General features: G+C 46.4%; 1 protein-coding gene across 5 annotated transcripts in view; it reads left to right on the top strand.

Moving 5' to 3' along the window:
* Positions 1-655: 655 nt before the first annotated feature.
* The window catches only part of MOV10L1 (Mov10 like RNA helicase 1), a 71,000-nt gene continuing 50,394 nt past the window's right edge, over positions 656-21,261 (top strand). Inside the window, exons 1-5 of one of the 5 annotated variants that reach the window (XM_024352585.2) lie at positions 656-836; positions 2,676-2,860; positions 10,191-10,350; positions 18,473-18,585; positions 18,994-19,181. In XM_024352585.2, coding sequence (XP_024208353.1) covers positions 740-836; positions 2,676-2,860; positions 10,191-10,350; positions 18,473-18,585; positions 18,994-19,181 — 743 coding nt within the window. In that variant the 5' untranslated portion in view covers positions 656-739. Of the gene's footprint in view, positions 1,323-2,675; positions 2,861-10,190; positions 10,351-18,472; positions 18,586-18,993; positions 19,182-21,261 lie in introns of all 5 variants that reach the window. The other 4 variants (XM_024352586.3, XM_063808030.1, XM_063808031.1 and 1 more) reach the window with 4 other exon arrangements.

Raw genomic sequence — 21,261 nt, forward strand, 5'->3', positions numbered from 1 at the left:
ATAAGTTACCCCATCCTACTCCCAGGTCACTGCAGGCCCAGCTTAAACCGACCCCAAACCAGACAGACACAGAAAACGGGAGGTCGGCCACAGAGCAATCTGCTTCACCAGCACCGTCCCCAACCTTGGACAAAGCGTTACCAAGCTGAGTCAGGCAATACACCAAAAGGATAACGAATCGTGACCAAGTGAGTTTTCCAAGGAGAGCCAAACAATGTAATTCCCTATAGGCTGAAATAAAAAGCTACAGGATCATTTTAATACATGCAGAAAAGCGTTGCAGAAAATTTCACACCCACTCATAAGAACTGTTGGAAAAACAGGAATAGAGGGAACTTCCTCAACTTGATAAAGAACACCAACAAAAAACGACTCCTAACATCACTCTGGGTGGTGAAAGCGCACTTTTCCCTAATGTGTGGGCGGCAAGAAGGCGGACCCGCTCGAAGCTCCGCCCACCCACGCGAGGCCCCGCCCGCCCGCTCGAAGCCCCGCCCACCCGGCGGTCACACCGCCTTGCGCGCTCGGCATGACGTCACTCCCACCAGGCACCTCGCCTTGTCAGGAGCCGCCAGGCGCCAACCGCCGACCTCTGACCGCTACGGGTCCCGGCTCGCGCAACGACCCCAAGGCGCATGCCCAGGCGCGGCGACCCCATTGGTGGCGGGCGGCGGGAGCGGCGCGGGCGCGTGCGGGCGGCGGCAGCGGCGGTGACGGCGGCCTAGGCCGGGCGAGGGCCATGCTGAGCCTCGCAGCCAAGCTGGTGGCCTTCTTCTGGAGGACGGCGGACACCCCTAGGGAGGAAGCCGGGCGGCTGGAGCCCGAGCTCGCGGAAGGTGGCTCGCGGGAGGCGGCTGGGAGGCGGGTCCCGGGCCCTCGCGTGTCGGCCACGAGGGAGCCGCGCCCATAGGTCTTTGAGTGCAGTGCGGGCCGGCAGGCAACGCTGGGCCCGGCCTTTCCTCATCTCCGCTGGCGGGGATCCCCGTTCACCTCCGGAGGCTTCCGACCCCACAGCATCCCGCCGCTCTGGGCGCCCGTCCTCTGTGAGGTCTCTCCGGTGACACCAGCCCCTCTTCCCGCCCTCACTTTGTGTGTTTACGCCGAGCAGCTGCCAAGTTGTCTCTCCACGTCGTTCCTCCCTGTCCGCAGCGTCATTGGCGGTTGTGTGTCTAGAAAGCCCCGAAAAACGCGGCCCCGCAGACTTGGCCTGTCCTTTCAGAACGCGCTGCGCCAAGGCGTGCCATTTCCTTGTCTGGTTTTCGAGCCCATCTTTCTAAAGCCCGGGATGCGCCTGGATGCCCTCACCGTTCCTTTCTCCTGAGGTGTTTGTGTTTGTGTGTGTGTGTGTGTGTGTGTGTGTGTGTGTGAGTGACGGAGTTTCGCTCTTGTTGCCCAGGCTGGAGTGCAGTGGCGCAATCTCGGCACACCGCAACCTCCGCCTTCTGGGTTCAAGTGTTTCTCCTGCCTCAGCCTCCCGAGTAGCTGGGATTATAGGCACCCGCCACCACGACCGGCTAATTTTTGTATTTTTAGTCGAGGGGGGGTTCGCCATGTTGGTCAGGCTGGTCTCGAACTCCTGATCTCAGGTGACCCACCCACCTTGGCCTCCCAAAGTGCTGGGATTACAGGCTTGAGCCACCACGCCCGACCTCTCCCGAGGTTCTGATGGCTTCTCCCGATGTTTCCTTATGTGGGAATGGAATCCACAGTAGTGGGTCCCTAATTGCCTTCTGTGAGAAAAGACAGGAACAGGCTTCAGGAGGGGAGCTTCCTGCTGCAGGCAGCGTGTTCAGGGCCTCTGGATCCACGAGGGCCGATGCCCGGGGGGCCGGCTGGGTTACCTGGAGCCCTTGCTCCGTGGATCTCTTCGGTAGAACACGCGCTCAGCGGTAGCTGGAGCTCCAGCTCTTGGCAGCGCTCAGATCCCATGCCTGTACTGTAACCGTCGCCCCAGGTTCCTCCCGTGGCTGGGAAGCTGCAGTAAAGGCGCGTTCAGGACTCAGGACCGTGGCTGCAGCAGTGGCCAGACGGCTGAGGGCGTGCGCTGCTCCTGGGCCAGACTTGTCTGCCCGGCCCCGAACCTTTTCCAGCACCATGTTTGTTGAGATTCTCCAGTCTTCTGAGGCTGCTGCTGATGGTAATAAAAAGATAATCGATAGTACTAATAAAACCGTGCATGCTAATGACTCCCAGATGCTGATATAAGTGGCCATTTACGTAGCACTTAACTCGTGTCAGCCACGCAGAGGTCCATACATGCACGTGTGTTCTGCCGCTTAACCCTTCAGTAGCTCTCTTGGGTAGTGACGATTAGTCTCCATCTTACAGATGGCAACAGGCCCAGAGTAGTTAAGGACCTAGTCCAGGGTTACACCAATGGCAGTAGAAGAGCTAGGAGTCAACCCCATGCAGTCTGTTGTGGAGTCAGGGCTGTCACCTCCACAACCACTACCTGTGCCCTTCTGAGGAAACTGGGCTGTCTGCTTCCAAACCCCACGTTCCAGACACAGCACTCTCTGATGGGATTCTCTCTGTCTCAAGTCAGCCCGTTCGGAGTCAGTGCCTCCGAACTGCAAAAAAAGGAGGCTTTTGCACTCTGCCTTTCTCTGGTGGGGTTCACTGTAGCGTGCGCTTGCTTTTATGGCCAAGATAACTTCTTTGTTTACCTACCTCAGGTGACACTAAGCTGAAAACTGTACGGGGTGTCGTGACAAGGTACTGCAGCGATTATGGCATGATTGATGATTTGATCTACTTCTCCAGTGATGCTGTGACTAGCAGAGTGCTTCTGAATGTTGGACAGGAAGTGATTGCAGTTGTGGAAGAAAATAAGGTGTCCAATGGACTGAAAGCAATCAGGGTAAGGTTTGAGTTCATTTGGGAACAGTTTTTCTTCGCCACGGGACTTTGTGTTGTTTTCCTTGTGTTTAATCTATCAGACATGACCCGGCCAAGGGAGAAAGAGTGGAATGTACCTTCAAGGGGATGCTTTTGCTCTTTATGATTTATGTTTTAAAAAATAGACTGGGTACAGTGGCTCACGCCTGTAATCCCAGCACTTTGGAAGGCTGAGACAGGCAGATCACTTGAGCTCAGGTGTTAAGAGACCAGCCTGGGCAGCATGGTGAAACCTCGTGTCTACAAAAAAAAACCCCACAAAAGTTAGCCTGGTGTCTTGGCACATACCTGTAGTCCCAGCTACATGGGAGGCTGAGGCGGAAGGATCGCTTGAGCCCAGAAGGTCAAGGCTGCAATGAATTATGATTGCACTACCACACTCCAGCCTGGATGACAGAGCAAGACCCTGTCTCGATAAATAAACAAACAGCAGTCTTTGTGAATCATTCAAACAACATAGATGTATACTTTAGAAAGTAAAGTTTGACTATGAATTTATGCTGTGGAGAACATAGCAATTATATATCCATTATTTTCTTGCTTTTTCAACAATTTAATGGTTATCACCAAAGTAACATCAATAATATACAAATTTATACTCTTAGGAGCAGAATGAGAGACTGCACTTAATTTGCACTTAAGCCTTAAGTATGGTAACTTTTCTTTTTCTTTCTGTTTTTGTTTTTGTTTTTGTTTTTTTCTGAGACGGAGTCTCTGTCGCCCAGGCTGGAGTGCAGTGACGCAATCTCAGCTCACTGCAAGCTCCGCCTCCTGGGTTCACGCCATTCTCCTGCCTCAGCCTCCTGAGTAGCTGGGACTACAGGCACCCACCACCACACCCAGTTAATTTTTTTGTATTTTTAGTAGAGACGGGGTTTCACCGTGTTAGCCAGGATGGTCTGGAGCTCCTGACTTCGTGATCTGCCCACCTCAGCCTCCCAAAGTGCTAGGATTACAGGTGTGAGCCACCGCGCCCGGCCTCATGTTTTTTCTATGAATTATTTTTGGGTCCTTTGTCCACATTTTTGTTGAGTTCAGCTGTTTCTTTTGTTAAAGCTTATATATTAGGGAAATCAGAGCTTTTTAAGGAAAATTATTATATGAAAGTATTAGGAATATTTTCCCCAGGATCATCTTTGACTGTGTTTTATAGTTTCATTTTTTGTAGTTAAGTGTGCCTCTTTTCCATGTAGCTTTTGGATGCTGTAAGAAGCCTTAGGGAGGCTTATTCCACTTCTTATTCCTAATATTCAAATTTTACTCTGAAAATTGTGTATTGACAATTAGAATTTTTTTTTTTTTTAATTTTTGAGACAGAGCTTTGCACTGTCGCCCAGGCTGGTGTATAGTAGTGCGATTATAGTTCACTGCGGCCTGGAACTCCTGAGCTCAAGCGATTCTTCCACCTCAGCCTCCTGAGTAACTGGGACCACAGGTGTACACCATCATACCTGACTAATTTTTAAAATTTTTTTGTAGAAATGGCATCTCACTGTGTTGCGTAGGCTGATCTGAAACTCCTGGCCTCGAGTGGTCCTTCCACCTCGGCCTCCCAAAGTGTTGGGATTACAGGCATGAGCCACCATGCCTGGCCTGTTTGTTGATATTTAAATATTTGACCTGCCTGGAATTTATTTTGGTGCACAGACTGAGAGAAGGAACCAGACATTGCTTTCCTAATGGCTAGCCAGTCATCTGAGTAGCTCACTTTTTCCCTGCTGATTTGGAAAATTCCTTAATCATGTATCAGAATCCCACCTGCATGTGATGTGGTCCTGATGCTTGTAAGGGGGCCCCATGGCATGGTTGCTGTGATAGGTGGTGAGCAGGTTTCCCTTCTTTGCTCTTATTAGCATATGGTATTTTTCTGGCTCTTCACATGTTCTGGATGAGTTTGGAATCTTGTTTCTCCCCCTCTGCCCAGATTTGCTTTGGATGGCACTGAGTTTATGGATTTCATTTAGAATAATTGATATTTGGGTCATATGGAGTCTTTTCCATATGTCTGTCCATTTATTTAAGCCTTCCTTTGTATTCTTTTTATAGTTCAATAGTTTTCTTCTTTTAGGTCCTGTAAATTTCTTATTAAATTTATTTTCAGGAGTTTTTATGTGTTCTATTAACATCATTTTCCACTGTATTTTCAAATTAATCTTTTTCTTCCTGTATGGGAAAGCTTTCGATTTTTTTTTTTTTTTTTTTTTTTTTGAGATGGAGTCTCGCTCTGTCACCCAGGCTGGAGTGCAGTGGCGTGATCTTGGCTCACTGCAAGCTCCATCTTCTGGGTTCACACCATTCTCCTGCCTCAGCCTCCAGAGTAGCTGAGACTACAGGCGCCTGCCACCACGCCCAGCTAATTTTTTGTATTTTTAGTAGAGATGGGGTTTCACTGTGTTAGCCAGGATGGTCTTGATCTCCTGACCTCATGATCCACCACCTCGGCCTCCCAAAGTGCCGGGATTACAGGCATGAGCCACCACGCCCAGCGATTTTTAAATGTAATTTGGAATCTGGCAAACGTATTGAGCTATTAACTACTTTTTAAAAATACTTGAGATGTACTTTATTATACTATTATAGTTAGTACCATCTAATGCTTAGTATCATCTTTCTCAAATTAAAAAAAAAGCATACCCAATAAAATAATTCAAAGTCTAGAATTCCATCATTCAATATGGTAGCCACCACTCATGTGCAGCAGTTTCGATTTATTAAAACTAAATGCAACTTACAGCCAGGTGCGGTGGCATAAACCTGGAGTCCCAGCACTCGGGAGGCTGAGGCGGGAGTTCGAGACCAGCCTGGGCACATAGAGACCCTGTCTCTTAAAAATAAATAAATAAAAGTGTTTCCTCAGTTTCCCTGGCCACATTTCAAGTGCTAACTGAAGCCTAGTGACTACCAAATTGGGCAGCACACATAGAGAACATTTCTGTCAGCTCTGGCTTAGAGACTGTGAATGCAAAGTAGAAGAGCCTCCCTCCACGTTCCCCACCTGCACTTTCATGCTGCAGACCTGATGCTCTTCTGGGTTTCTGTTTCTACCTTATCTGGTAGATAGTTGAGTCACTTAAGCAATATGCTTGTATCTTTTATTAATTCACCAATGTTAGTATTTATGGACTTCCATCATCAGAGATGTACAACTGGCTCATTCACACTACCCTATTTTCCTCTCCCAATTATTTAATTATATTTTTTCCTCCAAAGATTTCCTTTTGAACTTGAAATTATACGATAGTCCTCATGTTTTTGTGTGTATTTAAAGGAGTACTCTAGGTTCAGAATCTTTGAAAGAGGATCTGGAACCCAGAACCTGTGGAGATGATGTTTACCTCGTTCTCTGAGCTGTGGTCGTGTACTCACTCACGGCCTTCCAAAGCAGGTTCTCATACCAAATTCCCGTTGATTTTAAGATACACCATTAATTTGATAATGAAAATTTAAAATGGAAACGTAGGTTGTGAGACTCATTCTGATCTCAGAAATGTGACAATGTGGAAAAACTGGCCCCTGGGTGTCCAGCAAATCCCAGCCCTCTTGGTGGTCAGCTGCCCTTCACTTGTTCCATCTTGTAAGGAATGCAGGACCTTTTTTGTTATGGTGAAGAGGGTTCATCTCTACTCACAATCTTGCTTTTATAAATTAGTAATGGATTTTTCAAGTACTTTTCAGTATCTTCCAAATGATCCCATAGTTTCTGTCCCTTTGCTATTAATATGGTGGAAAATACAGTTTCTGTGTTGTGAGCCGTTCTCACTTGATGGGAATGATCCCCATGTGGTATAAACCTGAATGTACTTCTGGATTTATTTTTTATTTAGATATTTTTCTTGTGGTAAAATATGCGTAATATACCATTTTAACCATATTGAAATGTACAGTTCAGTGGCATTAAGCACGTTCACATTGTTGCGCAGCCATCACCACAATCTGTCTTCAGAACTTTTTCAGCATCCCAGTAGACACTCTGTACCCATTAAACAGTTATTCAGTGTTCTACTTTATGTCTCTATGAATTTGCCCATTCTAAATACCTCATATAAGCGGAATCATGTGTCTGGCTATTTGACTTCTGTTTTCAAGATTTGCCCATGTAGCATGTATCAAAAGTTAATTCCTTTTTTATGGCTGAATATTCCATTGTGTGAATAAATCACATTTTGTTTCTCCATTCATCTGTTGATGGACACTTGGGTTGTTTCTACTTTTTGGTTGTTGTGAATTGTGCTGCCATGAACAAGTCTGTCTGAGTCCTTGTTCAGTTCTTTTGGGGCTACGCCTAGGAAGAGAATTGCTGGGCTGTATGGTAAGTCTAGGTTTAACTTTGTGAGGAACCAGATGTTTTCCACAGCAGCTGCACCGTTATATGTTCCCACCAACAGTGCATGAGGCTGCCACTTTTTCTGTATCCTTGCCAACACTCGCTATTTTCTTTTTCTTTTTTTTTTCTTCTGACAATAGCTATTCCTCGTAGTTGTGAGGTAGTCTAGTATCTCACTGTGGTTTTCATTTGCATTTCCCTAATGATTTGTGAGGGCATCTTTTCATGTGCTTATTGGCCATCTATATATCTTCTTTGGAGAAATATCTACTCAAATCCTTTGCCCGTTTTGAAATTAGGTTGTTTTCTTGTAGTAGGAATTCTTTATATATTCTGGATATTAATCTCTCATCACATACGTGATTTGCAAATACTTTCTCTCATTTTATCAATTGTCTTTTCACTTTCTTCATGGTATCCTTTGATGCACAGATGTTTTAAATTTTGGTGGAAGTCTAATCTGTCTCTTTTATTGCATGTACTTCTGGTGTCACACTCAAGATACCATTGACTAATCCAAGATTATGAAGATTTTTTTCTACCAAGAGTTTTATAGTTTTTGCTTTTAAATTAAAGTCTTTGATTCATTAAAAAAAAATTTTTGAGACAGGATCTCACTTTGTTGCCCATGCTGGAGTGCAGCAGCACAGTCACAGCTCACTGCAGCCTCAACCTCCCAGGCTGAAGTGATCCTTCCACCTTAGCCACCTGAGCAGCTGGGACTACAGGTGTGTGCCGCCTCACCCAATTTTTGTATTTTTTGTAGAGATGGGGCCTCCCTATGTTGCCCAGGCTGGTCTCGAACTCCTGGGCTCAAGTGATCCGCCCATCCCACGCCTTTCCAAATGCTGAGATTATAGGGGTAAGCCACCACGCCTGGCCTCTTTAATCCATTTTGAGTTAATTTTTGTGTTTGGTGTAAAACGAGAGTCTAACTTTATTATTTTGCCCATGGTTATTTTCCCAGCACTATTTTTTTTTGAGACTGCACAATTGCAGTTTATTGAATGGTCCTTGTCAAAAATCAATTGACTGCACATGCAAGGGTTTATTTCTGGGCTCTCTTTACTATTCCATTGGTTTATATTTCTGTCCTTACACTGGTGCCACACTAGTTTGATGACTGTAACTTTGTAGGAAGTTTTGAAATCAGGAGGTATGAAACCTTCAATTTTGTTACTCCTTTTCAAGACCATTTTGCCTATTCATGGTCCCTTGAGATTCCATTAGAATTTTAGATGAGTTTTTCTATTTATATAAAAATAGACCCATAGGACTTTGATAGGGATTGCGTTGAATTTGTTGGGTTTTTTTGTTGTTTGTTTGAGACAGAGTCTTGCTCTGTCACCCAGGATGGAGTGCAATGATGTGATATTGACTCATTGCAACCTCCGCCTCCCTGGTTCAAGCAATTCTCATGCCTCAGCCTCCCAAGTAGCTGGGACTGCAGGTGCTTGCCACTATACCCAGCTAATTTTTTTTGTATTTTTAGTAGAGATGGGGTTTCACCATGTTGACCAGGCTGGTCTTGAACTCCTGACCTCAAGTGATCCACCTGCCTCAACCTCCCAAAGTGCTGGAATTACAGGCGTGAGCTACCACACCCAACCTGAATTTGTGTAATAGATCACTTTGGGTAGTATTGGCATCTTAATAATTAAGTCTAAGATTGTCATCTTAATAATCATTATTAAGATTAACATCTTAATAATCATTATTAAGATTAACATCTTAATAATCATTATTAAGATTAACATCTTAATAATCATTATTAAGATTAACATCTTAATAATCACTTATAATCACTTTGAGTAGTATTGTCATCTTAATAATTAAGTCTTAAGATTGTCATTTTAATAATACTAGGTTTTCCAATTCATGAACATGGTTGTCTTGCTGTTTATTGAGGTATTTAATTCATTCATTAGTGTCATTTTACGTGTCTTCCATCTCCTTAGTTAGGTTACTAAGTGTTCTGAGGAATTAACCTATTAACCTAACAGTGCTGTTATAAATGGAATTGTTTTCCCTTTCTTTGGATCATTTTTCTTGATTTCCTTTTTGGATTTTTCATTGCAAATGTATGGAAATCTGATTTTTGTATGTTGACTTTGTGTCCTGTGCCGGATTCATTTATTAGCTCTAACCATTTTTTGTTTCATTTACATGTGTGGAATCTTTAGAGTTTTCCACAGATGAGATTCTACCATCTGTGAATAAAGATAATTGAAATTTGAAAGTCTTGAAGTAAGCATGGGCATCCTTGCCTGGTTCCTGATCTTAGGGGAAAGCTTTCGGCCTTTCACCATTGAGTGTGGTGTTTGTTGTGAGTTTTTTGTTTATGGCCTTTCTCGTGTTGAAGAGATTTCCTGCGATTCCTAGTTTATTGAGTGTTTGCATCATAAAAAGTGTTGATTTTGTCAAATGCTTTTTGTGCATCAGTTGAGATCATCGTGATTTTTTCCCTCATCTTATCAATGTAATATGTTGACTGATTTTCATATGTTGAAACACTTTTGCATTCTGGGATAAACCCCACTTAGTCATGGGGTATAATCCTTTTAATATGCTGCTGCATTTGGTTTGATAATATTTCATTGAGGATTTTTGCATCAGTGTTCATAAGGGATTGCTGTAGACTCAATGTTGGTGTCCCCCAAAATACGTATGTTGAAATCCTGACCCCAGTGCAATCTTATTAGGAGGCTTTGGTGGGTGACTGGGTCACAAGGGCAGAGCCCTTATGAAACATACCCCAGAGAACCCCTTTGCCCTTTCTGCCATGTGAGGACACAGCAGGAAGACACCGACGGTATACCAGGAAGAAGGCCCTCACCAGACCCGGAATCTGCCAGGGCCTTGATCTTGGACTTGCAGCCCTAATGGTCTCAGACAGGCATGCCAGCCTGTAGTTTCCTTTTCTTGTAGTTCTTGTATTATGGTTTAGAGCGGTGTGTTTGTTTTACAGGTAGAAGCTGTCTCTGATAAGTGGGAAGACGACAGCAGAAACCATGGGAGTCCCTCAGACTGCAGCCCCCGAGTGTTGATTGGCTGTGTGACTTCCCTGGTGGAGGGCGCAGGCTGTATCAGTCAGACCACCTACTTCTCTCTGGAGAGTGTGTGCGAAGGTATGCTCAGGGGTCTATGTTCCACATTGAAAATTAGGTTTTGTCTTTTAAAGAATTGTTATGGACCAGGCACGGTGGCTCATGCCTATAATCCCAGCACTTTGTCAGGCTGAGACAGGAGAATCGCTTGAGCCCAGGAGTTGGAGGCTGCAGTGAGCTATGATCCAGCCACTACACTCCAGCCTGGGTGACAGAACACAACCCTGTCTCTAGATTTGTGATGGCTACACACATCATTGAAGGGATCAGTTTTGGGCATGCTTTGTTTGTTGAGAGGGTTTCGGGATTAGAGTAGCTTCTCCAGGTGCTGGCTTCACACAGAGGCTCTTGGATATTGAGTGGACTTTGGGAGAGGGCACCAGGTCACTGTTTTGTTTTTTTTGTTTTTGTTTTTGTTTTTCGAGATGGAGTCTCACTCTGTTGCCCAGGCTGGAGTGCAGTGGTATGATCTCAGCTCACTGCAACCTCTGCTTCCTGGGTTTGATTGATTCTCCTGCCTCAGCCTCCTGAGTAGCTGGGATTACAGGTGTGCACCACCATGCCCAGCTAATTTTTTGTATTTTTAGTAAAGATGGGGTTTCATCAGGTTGGCCGGGCTGGTCTCGAACTCTTGACCTTAGGTGATCCACCTGCCTCGGCCTCCCAAAGTGCTGGGATTACAGGCATGAGCCACCACACCCAGCCAGGTCACTGTTTAAACTTGTGCTTTTATGTGTTTTGTGTTCATTTGTTAAATGCAGTCAGTTATTTCTGGGTAGTTGTTGCTTCCATATAATTATAGTGTTATGATCTAAGTTAGTGTTACAGGCATGCTGAGGTACTGTTTAAAGTACTTTAGATGTTTTAAAATAGGGCTTGGGGATGACATTGTACGTTTCCTAAAGTATATATCCTTTTTCTTTCTTTCTTTCTTTCTTTTTTTGAGATGGAGTCTCACCCTGTCGCCCAGGCCGGAGTGCAGTGGCACGATCTCAGCTTACTGCAACCTCCGCCTCCTGGGTTCAGGCGATTCTCCTGCCTCAGCCTCCTGAGACTACAGGTGCCCACCACCACAGCAGGCTAACTTTTTGTATCTTTAGTAGAGACAGGGTTTCACCATGTTGGCCAGTCTGGTCTTGAACTCCTGACCTCGTGATCCGCCCGCCTTGGCCTCCCAAAGTGCCGGGATTACAGGCGTGAGCCACCACTCCCGGCTTTATATATCCATTTTTTATTGCATTTGTTTTTGGCTGATCAAAGGATTTGTTTTTATACCTAAAGAAAGAATATGTGGATGTCATTGACTGAGCTGAACTCAGCAGCGGTTTACTCTACTCCTGCTGCCTATGGTGGTGAAGACGGAGCTGGACTCCATACTCAGGTCTGTTTCTTCTTCCCCAGGAGAAACAGACCTGTGCATACATTGTGGTAGGGCAGGAATTGGAAAAGCTGCCTGGGGAAGTGGCTTCTGAGCTGAAGTCCATTTGCACAGCCCACAGCACTGCCTGTTGGAAGATGAATAGAAGTTTTCTGCTTTAAGCTGGGGGGTGGGAGGTCTGGGGGGTAGCTCTGCCCACGAGGAAGCTGCTGTCTCACTCTTTTTCACCTTGGTTTTTATGTGTATGTGTGTTTTTGTTTTTGTTTTGAGACGGAATCTTCCTCTGTTTCCCAGGCCGGAGTGCAGTAGCACAATCTTGGCTTACTTCAAGCTCCGCCTTCCAGGTTCATGCCATTCTCCTGCCTCAGCCTCCTGAATAGCTGGGTCTACAGGTGCCTGCCACCACACCTGGCTAATTTTTTGTATTTTTAGTAGAGACGGGGTTTCAATGTGTTAGCCAGGATGGTCTCGATCTCCTGACCTTGTGATCCGCCTGCCTCGGCCTCCCAAAGTGCTGGGATTACAGGCATGAGCCACTGCGCCTGACCTTTTGTGGGTTTTGTTTTTTTTTTCTTTGTTTGAGACAGAGTTTCGCTCTTGTTGCCCAGGCTCGAGTGCAGTGGCCTGATCTTGGCTCACTGTAACCTCCACCTCCTGGATTCAAGCAATTCTCTTGCCTCAGCTTCCCAAGTAGCTGGGACTACAGCTGTGCGCCACCACACCTGGCTAATTTTTGTATTTTTAGTAGACGGGGTTTCGCCATGTTGGTCAGGCTGGTCTCGAACTCTTGACCTCAGGTGATTCACCCACCTCGGCCTCCCAAAGTGCTGGGATTATAGGCATGAACCACTGTGCCCAGCCTTGACCTTGGTTGTTAACCCTGGGATCCCCAAGATGAAATTGATAGGTGTCTATTGGGATTTTAGAATCTCTGTGCTGCCAGAGAAATGCTCAGTTCTGGGGAAAGGCGCCTATAATCATGGAGGCCCCTCAACCCTGCTAACAGGAAGCCCCTCTCAGGGGTGTCGCCAGGAAATGGCTCAAGAGGAAGAAAACCAGAAATGTTTGATGTTGCGGATGTTGATGGGGCAGAGAAGAGAAGGTGTCCCCTGAGTAATAAAGATGGGCAGGGATCCGGAGCCCAGGCCAAGGGATTTCCCGGTATAAAAAACCTCAAGTGAGGCAAAGTCAGGTCCTCTTGAGGCTGAGAGAGGCACACTCAGACATGTCAGAATTGCTGTGAACACAATCACAAAACCTAAGGACCACAGCAAAAGAACTTTTTTGAAAGAGAAAATACAATGTGCAAAAAGGCTGATACAGAGTATCTAATGAGATCAGCAAACCGGTCAAGCACCGTCTCCTTCAAAGCTCCTCCCCACAGGGTGGTCGTACCACGTAGCTGAAAACAGACGTGGCTGTGTCCTCATAAAACTTTATTTATAACTTCTGACCTAAAGGTGGCAAAAGAAAGAATTATGCTAAATTTTTCATTTGCTTGTGGGAGAGTCAGAAGATGCTGTTTCCTTCTTGACGTTAATTCAACAGATTATTAGAGTGCTTGCTGTGCTGGACACTGCTTCAGAGAATTCGCATTTTGAGAGAGAGAACAGACAGTAAGCAAGTGAACAAAGAAAATAATTAGCATCAGGCCTGGCACAGTGGCTCACACCTGTCATCCCAGCACTTTGGGAGGCTGAGGCGGGCGGATCACCTGAGGTTGGGAGTTGGAGACCAGCCTGACCAACATGGAGAAACCCCGTCTCTACTAAAAATACAAAATTAGCTGGGCATGGTGGTGCATGCCTGTAATCCCAGCTACTCTGGAGGCTAAGGCAGGAGAATCGCTTGAACCTGGGAGGCGGAGGTTGCGGTGAGCCAAGATCACACCACTGCACTCCAGCCTGGGCGACAGAGCAAAACTCCTTCTCAAAAAACAAAAAAGAAAAAGTAATTAACATCTTCTGCTCTGCAGCAACTGTCCAGGGTCGTGTCAGAGGACTAGAGTGGGTGGTTTGGAGTTCCTTCCTGCGTGTAGCCTTGAGGCTAGGGCAGAGCTGAGCGGGTCACAGGTGTGGCGGGAGGAGGGTCCAGGTAATGCCAGCCGGCCTGGGTCAGGTTCTGTCCTAAACACAACCCTCTGAGGTTACCTAGGTGAGGTCTGACACACGAGGGCAGCAGAGGGGAACACATGGTTGTAGCCTGGGAGGGAGCAAATGTGGACAGCGTGCTGGGGCACGTGACTGGAGGAAGAGACCGTGCTTGTGCATGTTTGAACAGCACTGTCCCCCAGCCCTGGCCTGCTCCTGAGGTTTGTAGACAACACATGTGAGATGGGAATTCTTAACATCAGTGGTGGGGCTCAGGTTGTTTTATACACGAATGTCTGTCTGGTAAACCCTCTGCCATTTGGATGAAGGCAGCTAAAATTGAATTGGACGTTTAGCGCTCCAACATCTAGGCTGAAGCACTCTCTGTGGTGGGGCTTGTCTTGGGCACTGGAGGCTGTTTAGCTGCATCCTACCCTGGCCATGTTATGACAACCTAGAGCATGTCCAGATGCCATCAAATGGCCCCTGAGGACAGAATGGCCCCCAGGTAGGATCCACTGGCCTGAAGGTGGGGTCTGAGCTGCGAGCATGTGGTGGCTCTGTCCCGGCCCTCTTCATTCCCGGTTGAGCACTGAGTAGTCTATGGTGAGATCGAGGTTTCACAGGTTCTTATTGTAGTCCGTGTGGCCGCAGCACCCAGCTGGGTCACACATCAGGTGATTTCATTATTTTCAAGTTATACCAGTTTGTGCATCCACTTAGAGCAGCAGTCCCCAAACTTTTTGGCACCAGGGACCAGTTTTGTGAAAGATAATTTTTTCCACAGACCAGGGAGGGAGGATAGTTTTGGGATGATTTCAGTGCATTACATTTATTGTGCACTTTATTTCTATTATTATTACGTTGTAATTTATAAGGAAATAATTATACAACTCACCATAACATGGAATCAGTGGGAGCCCTGAGCTTGTTTTCCCAGAACTAGATGGTCCCATCTGGGGGTGATGGGAGACAGTGACAGATCGTCAGGCATTAGATTCTCATAAGGAGCACGCAACCTAGATCCCTCGCATGCACGGTTCACAATAGGGTTCCAGCTCCTATGAGAATCTACTACCCCTGCTGATCTGACAGGAGGTGGTGCTCAGGCTGTAATGTGAGCAGTGGGGAGTGGCTGCAAATATAGATGAAACTTTGCTTGTTATCCCCAGCTCACTTCCTGCTGTGCAGCTTGGTTTCTAACAGGCCACAGACCAGTGCCTTCTGTCTACTCTCCCCCAGCCTGCCCTGTGTGGACTGTCCAACCTTGTTCTTGGTGCTTGTGGAAAGCACTAGCAGAAATTGGCGCAGGGGTCAGGGGAGTGAGTTTGGGAGGGGCACTCCCTGCCTGGTGCCCTTTGGAGGCGTCTGTCCTTCCCATGAGGCCACGGCCCCTCACAGCCGGAGCTACAGCCAGGATGACCATGTGGTTTAGCCTCCAAACTGGTACACGTTTGAGAAGGAAAGGGGATGTCAGAATTAAAATTAGATCATTTTTGAAATATCTATGTATTGGTTAACAGAGTATTTTATTATATTAGTGGACTTTTAAAGAAGTATTTTTCAGAAACTTAAAAAAAGGTGAGTATATTAAAAAATGTCATATTGGTTATCTGGACATTATATTCTTGGTACATATTAACATACTTTAATATCTTAGCATCTAAGATGTATTTTTCCAAAAAATGTATATTTTGCAATATGATCTTACTCTTATTATTTCTATAATTGCGTGGCGTCGTCTTCAAAGTTGCATTTTATGGTTGATGAATTTGAAATTGAAATTGTAAACACCTTTGATTGAGGCTTCTTTTTTTTTTTTTTTTTAAAGACAGAGTCTCCCTCTGTCTTCCAGGCTGGAATGCAGTGGCTCAGTCATAGCTCACTGCAGCCTCAACCTCGTGGGCTCAAGCAGTCCTCCCACCTCAGCCTCCCTAGTAGCTGGGACTACACACATGCACTTCCATGCCCAGCTAATGTTTGTGTTTCTTGTAGAGACAGGGTTTCATTGCATTGCCCAGGCTGTTCTTGAGCCACAGTGTTTTTAATTGAGGAAATATTAGTAAACTCAAAGCAAAACCTGTAAAATGTAAGATGTTGACAATTCTGTATTTTTTTCTGTTGAAATATATTATTGTTCCAGCCCAGATGTTTTCATAGGTACTGTCTTTTTGCATCAATTCAGAGCCCGTAAGTGTTCAAACATTTTTACAAGCTGACATTCATCAAGTAAGTTGTCTCTGTCATTCTTTTCATGTGTAGGCCTTCTCAGCATCTCAGGGCCATTCATGCCCTTACACAATGTCAGCTTGTCCAGTTTAAGAAAGGGCTTCATCGAAAGATTCTTTTGAAAGTTTGGAATATTCTCAAGTCCAGTCTTAGAATTTCAACATTCATCTGTGGATTCCATTTGAGCTCCTGAGATCTGATTGATTATTTCCTCCATTGTTTTTCCATTTTCCTGTTCATCAGCTTTATTTTCAATAACTACAATTTGCAAAAGTTATCAAAACCTGAAGATTTTGGGTTCTACATGTATTAAATAAAGATTTTCTGCTGACTTGAACAAAGTAAAACCAAAATTTAGAGATCTCACTTAAAAAGAAAGTAAAAGGAGCATCATCACAGGACCTTTTGGTTGATTTACAGAATGGTTCCTCAGGTTCAAGCATTTGTAGAATCCAGGTTGGGGGAGCAGCAAAGAGAAAATGAGGGCTGCCAGCCCTCAGTGTCCGTGTGTGTGCTTCGTTGTCATGAGCTTTGTCACAGGAGTTGTGCATGTATGTATGTCATAGAAGTTCAGGAACTTGTACGTGCTTGTCTTCCAGCTGGCTGCATGTCTGGAGGATCACGTGTGTACTATAGCAATCTGAGTGCATTTCTGCTGTCTCAGCTTCCTGACCTGCAGGGTCTGATTTGTACTGTGGTGCTTTACTCCGTTAACATCCTGTTATCACTGTAGAAACATATTTTTATCTCCAGTGTTGAATTTCTAAACTTAATTTACAGTGGCATTCACCATAATGTCAAATATTTCTCCTTCAATAGAAAGGTCTTCTGAAATCTTTAGTTTTGTTTGCTTGTTTTTGTTTTTTAGAGACGGGGTCTTGCTCTGTCACCCAGGCTGGAGTGCAGTGGCACAGTTGTAGCTCACTGCAGCCTGGAATTCCTGGGCTTAAGTAATCCCACCTCAGCCTCGTGAGTAGCTGGGACTTCAGGCTCATGCCACCACACCCAACTAATTCTTTTTTTTTAGAGATGGGATCTTACTGTGTTGCCCAGGCTGGTCTCAAACTCCTGGGCTCAAGTGATCTTCCCACCTCAGCCTCACAAAGTGCTAGAAATCTTTACTATGATTCCATGATTCTGCTGGAAAAAAAAAATAATTGAATTTAACTTTTTTTTTCTTTAAAGTAACTGTACAACTAGTATAGAACTAGTACATTAATAGCTATTGCTTCACTTTTCATTTATGTCCAGGGAAATTCAGAATAAAAATTGGCAAAATTCTGTTAAACAATTGTGGAATAAATGAAGGCATGGTTTACAAAACGCTGTATAAATGTGTCTCCAGAGTTGCACGTATTAAATTGTGGTTTTAGGACATGGTCTTTTTTTTTTTTTTTTTTTTTTGAGACGGAATCTCGCTCTGTTGCCTAGGCTGGAGTGCAGTGGCTCAATCTCGGCTCACTGTAAGCTCTGCCTCCCGGGTTCATGCCATTCTCCTGCCTCAGCCTCCCAAGTAGCTGGGACCACAGGCGCCCGTCACCACGCCCGGCTAATTTTTTGTATTTTTAGTAGAGACGGGGTTTCACCGTGGTCTCGATCTCCTGACCTCGTGATCCACCCGCCTCGGCCTCCCAAAGTGCTGGGATTACAGGCGTGAGCCAACGCGCCTGGCCTCTGTTTTCACATAGACAGTGATTTCACCATGGCTCACATGTCGAATGTAGGTGTCAGCTGCTATTTGTGCTATTACGTGTTCATCACCAGCTTTCTGGAGACACAAACTCAGTATTCAATTATACACTTTTTTTTTTTGAGCTTCCAGAGTGCTTATTGCAAAATAACAAAAAGATTTTAACTACCTGTACCATGGCAGACCTGTGCAGACCATCTCTCTGTTCTGTCAGCACCACTCAGCCACTTCATGTCACTGAACCTGCAGTTTTCCACCAGCTGCGGGAGGCCCAGCGGTGTCTTGCGTCCAGCAGGCCATGGCTTGGGCCACAGCACAGCTCTCTGGCACACTGAGGGGCTGGCTGGACCATTGAGTGCTTCCCTCACACCTGAGTGCAGGTGTCTCTCTGTTCCCGAACACCGTGTGTGTGTCCCTGACAGGGAGGTGCCACAAACACTGTAGGACGGGGGAAGGGGGATGCCACCTGCCCTCAGATGTGCCACACGAGGAGGGACTGCCATGAGCATGCACACTGCACCTTCTAGAGCCTGGAGGTGTGAGTGAGAGGCTCCAGCTCAGCTCATTTTGTTGCAGTGGTTAATAATAATACTTCAGGGTTTTTTATTCCAAAATATGTTTCTCATAGTAGTAGAAAGTGCCTTTTAAATGTTCACATGTATCCTCAGATATGATAGAAATGATTTCAGTGCACCATGACCTCAGAATAACTTGTGCACTTTAACACTACCATGGCTTTTTTCCTGGCGGTTTTAGGCTTCGAGCCCTGCAAGGGAGACTGGGTGGAGGCTGAGTACTGGATCCGGCCTGGCACGTGGAGCAGCGAAGCCACCTCAGTGAAGCCACTGAGGTACAAGCGCGTGGACAAGGTAGCGTGCCGACTAGTGGCTCCTCTCTGTGCTTCTGGCAGACCTGCCATCAGGGGTAACTTGCACGGCCCAGGCTTCTCCTGCATGTGTTGGAAGCCTGGAAAAATAAAGCTTTGTCATGGCCAAAGAGGAGTGTGTTTTCCTATTGACAATGCTGTGTTTCCTTAGGAAACAGTAACTCCTAGTGCTTGCATACCTAAATTCTAAGGTCTGTAGCTTATGCAACAGTGCTAAAATGTTCTAAGGAGAAAGGTGTGTTGGAGAATCACTGGACCAGTGCTACGGGATGGCGGACTTGAGCTTCCTAGTGCAGCTTGTGTGCTTTGGGCTGACTTGGGCGTGTGTTAGAGCTGCGCCCTGTCGTCATGCAGCACCTGCTTCCTGTGACGCTCAGCTCTCTGCTCCCAGGTCTGCATCTCTAGCCTCTGTGGAAGGAACGGGGTGTTAGAGGAAAGCATCTTCTTTACCTTGGACTCCTTGAAACTGCCAGATGGGTACACACCCCGGAGAGGTGACGTGGTCAATGCAGTGGTGGTGGAGAGCAGCCAGTCGTGCTACGTCTGGAGGGCGCTTTGTATGACCCTAGTGAAGAGGCGGTAAGAAAACGCTTTTCTGGCCAGGTGCGGTGGCTAACGCCTGTAATCCTAGCACTTTGGGAGGCTGAGGCAGACGGATCACCTGAGGTTGGGAGTTCGAGACCAGCCTGACCAATGTGGTGAAACTCTGTCTCTACTAAAAGTACAAAATTAGCTGGGCGTGGTGGTGCTCACCTGTAATCCCAGCTACTCGGGAGGCTGAGGGCAGGAAAATTGCTTGAACCTGAGAGGCAGAGGTTGCGGTGAGCTGAGATTGCGCCACTGCACTCAGGCCTGGGCGACAAGCAAAACTCCATCTCAAAAAAAGAAAATGCTTTTCTTCTTTGGGATGTGAAAGGCCCCATATAAGTATATTTTGAAGAGTTACTTTAATAAGCCAAATAGTAGACATTTCAAGCCCTGAGTTGTTGGGGTAAGAGGAGAGCATCCCTAGCACTTCGGCAGGCCGTGGCAGGAGAATTGCCTGAGCCCAGGAATTTGAGACCAGCCTGGGCAACATAGTGAGACCCCATCTCTACAAAACATTAAAAAATTAGCCAAGCGAGGCCGGGCACGGTGGCTCACGCCTGTTATCTCAGCACTCTGGGAGGCCGAGGCGGGTGAATCATGAGGTCAGGAGATCGAGACCATCCTGGCTAACATGGTGAAACCCCGTGTCTACTAAAAAATACAAAAAATTAGCCGGGCGTGGTGACGGGCACCTGTAGTCCCAGCTGCTTGGGAGGCTGAGGCAAGAGAATGGCGTGAACCCGGGAGGTGGAGCTTGCAGTGAGCCGAGATCGCGCCACTGCACTCCAGCCTGGGCGACAGAGCGAGACTCCTTCTCAAAAAAAAAAAAAAAAATTAGCCGAGCATGGTGGTGTGCACCTCTGGTCCCAGCTACACACGAGGTTGAAGCAGGAAGATTGCTTGAGCCTAGGAGCTTGAGGCTGCAGTGAGCTGTGATCGCGCTACCGCACTCTAGCCTGGGCAACACAGCAAGGCTCTGTCTTAAAAAAAAAAAAAGAGAAAGGAAAAGGAGGCTGGTCATGATGGCTCACGCCTGTAATCCCAACGCTTTGGGATGCTGAGGCGGGTGGATCATGAGGTCAGGAGTTCGAGACCAGCCTGGCCAATATGAAGAAACCCTGTCTCTACTGAAAATACAAAAATTACCTGGTTGTGGTGGCAGGCACCTGTAATCCCAGCTACTTGGGAGGCTGAGGCAAGAGAATCACTTGAACCCAAGAGGCAGAGGTTGCAGTGAGGCGAGATCGCACCACTGCACTCCAGTCTAGGTGACAGAGGAAGACTCTGTCTCAAAAAAAAGAAGACTGTCTTGCCGGGCGCGGTGGCTCACGCCCGTAATCCCAGCACTTTGGGAGGCCGAGGTGGGTGGATCACAAGGTCGGGAGATCGAAACCATCCTGGCTAACATGGTGAAACCCCATCTCTACTAAAAACACAAAAAATTAGCCAGGCGTGGTGGCGGGCGCCTGTAGTCCCAGCTACTCGGGAGGCTGAGGCAGGAGAATGGTGTGAACCCAGGAGGCGGAGCTTGCAGTGAGCCGAGATGGCGCCACTGCACTCCAGCCTGCACAACAGAGTGACACTCCATCTCAAAAAAAAAAAAAGACTGTCTTTTGGAAGCTTTCAGCCATCTCCATGGTTGACTGAAGGTGGAGTTAGGGGTCCCTCTTCATCCTTCATCTTACATTGGTGATTGCTGTTTTGGGTGGATTTTTCTGTTTTGTTGTTTCACATTTTGGCATTTAAAAAATGCATTGGATGTAGTTGGTTCTTAAAATTATTGGATTTCTGGCTGGCCACAGTGGCTCACGCCTGTAATCCTAGGACTTTGGGAGGCCAAGGCGGGCAGATTGCCTGAGCTCAGCAGTTCGAGAACAGCCTGGGCAACACGGTGAAACCCCGTCTCTACTAAAATACAAAAAATTAGCCAGGCGTGGCAGCGCACACCCTTAATCCCAGCTACTCTGGAGGCTGAGGCAGGAGAATTGCTTGAACCCGGGAAGCAGAAGTTGCAGTGAGCAGAGATCGCGCCACTGCACTCCAGCCTGGGTAACAGAGCCAGACTCCATCT

Source organism: Pan troglodytes, chromosome 23 (genome assembly GCF_028858775.2).
Source record: "Pan troglodytes isolate AG18354 chromosome 23, NHGRI_mPanTro3-v2.0_pri, whole genome shotgun sequence".
NCBI lineage: Eukaryota > Metazoa > Chordata > Mammalia > Primates > Hominidae > Pan > Pan troglodytes.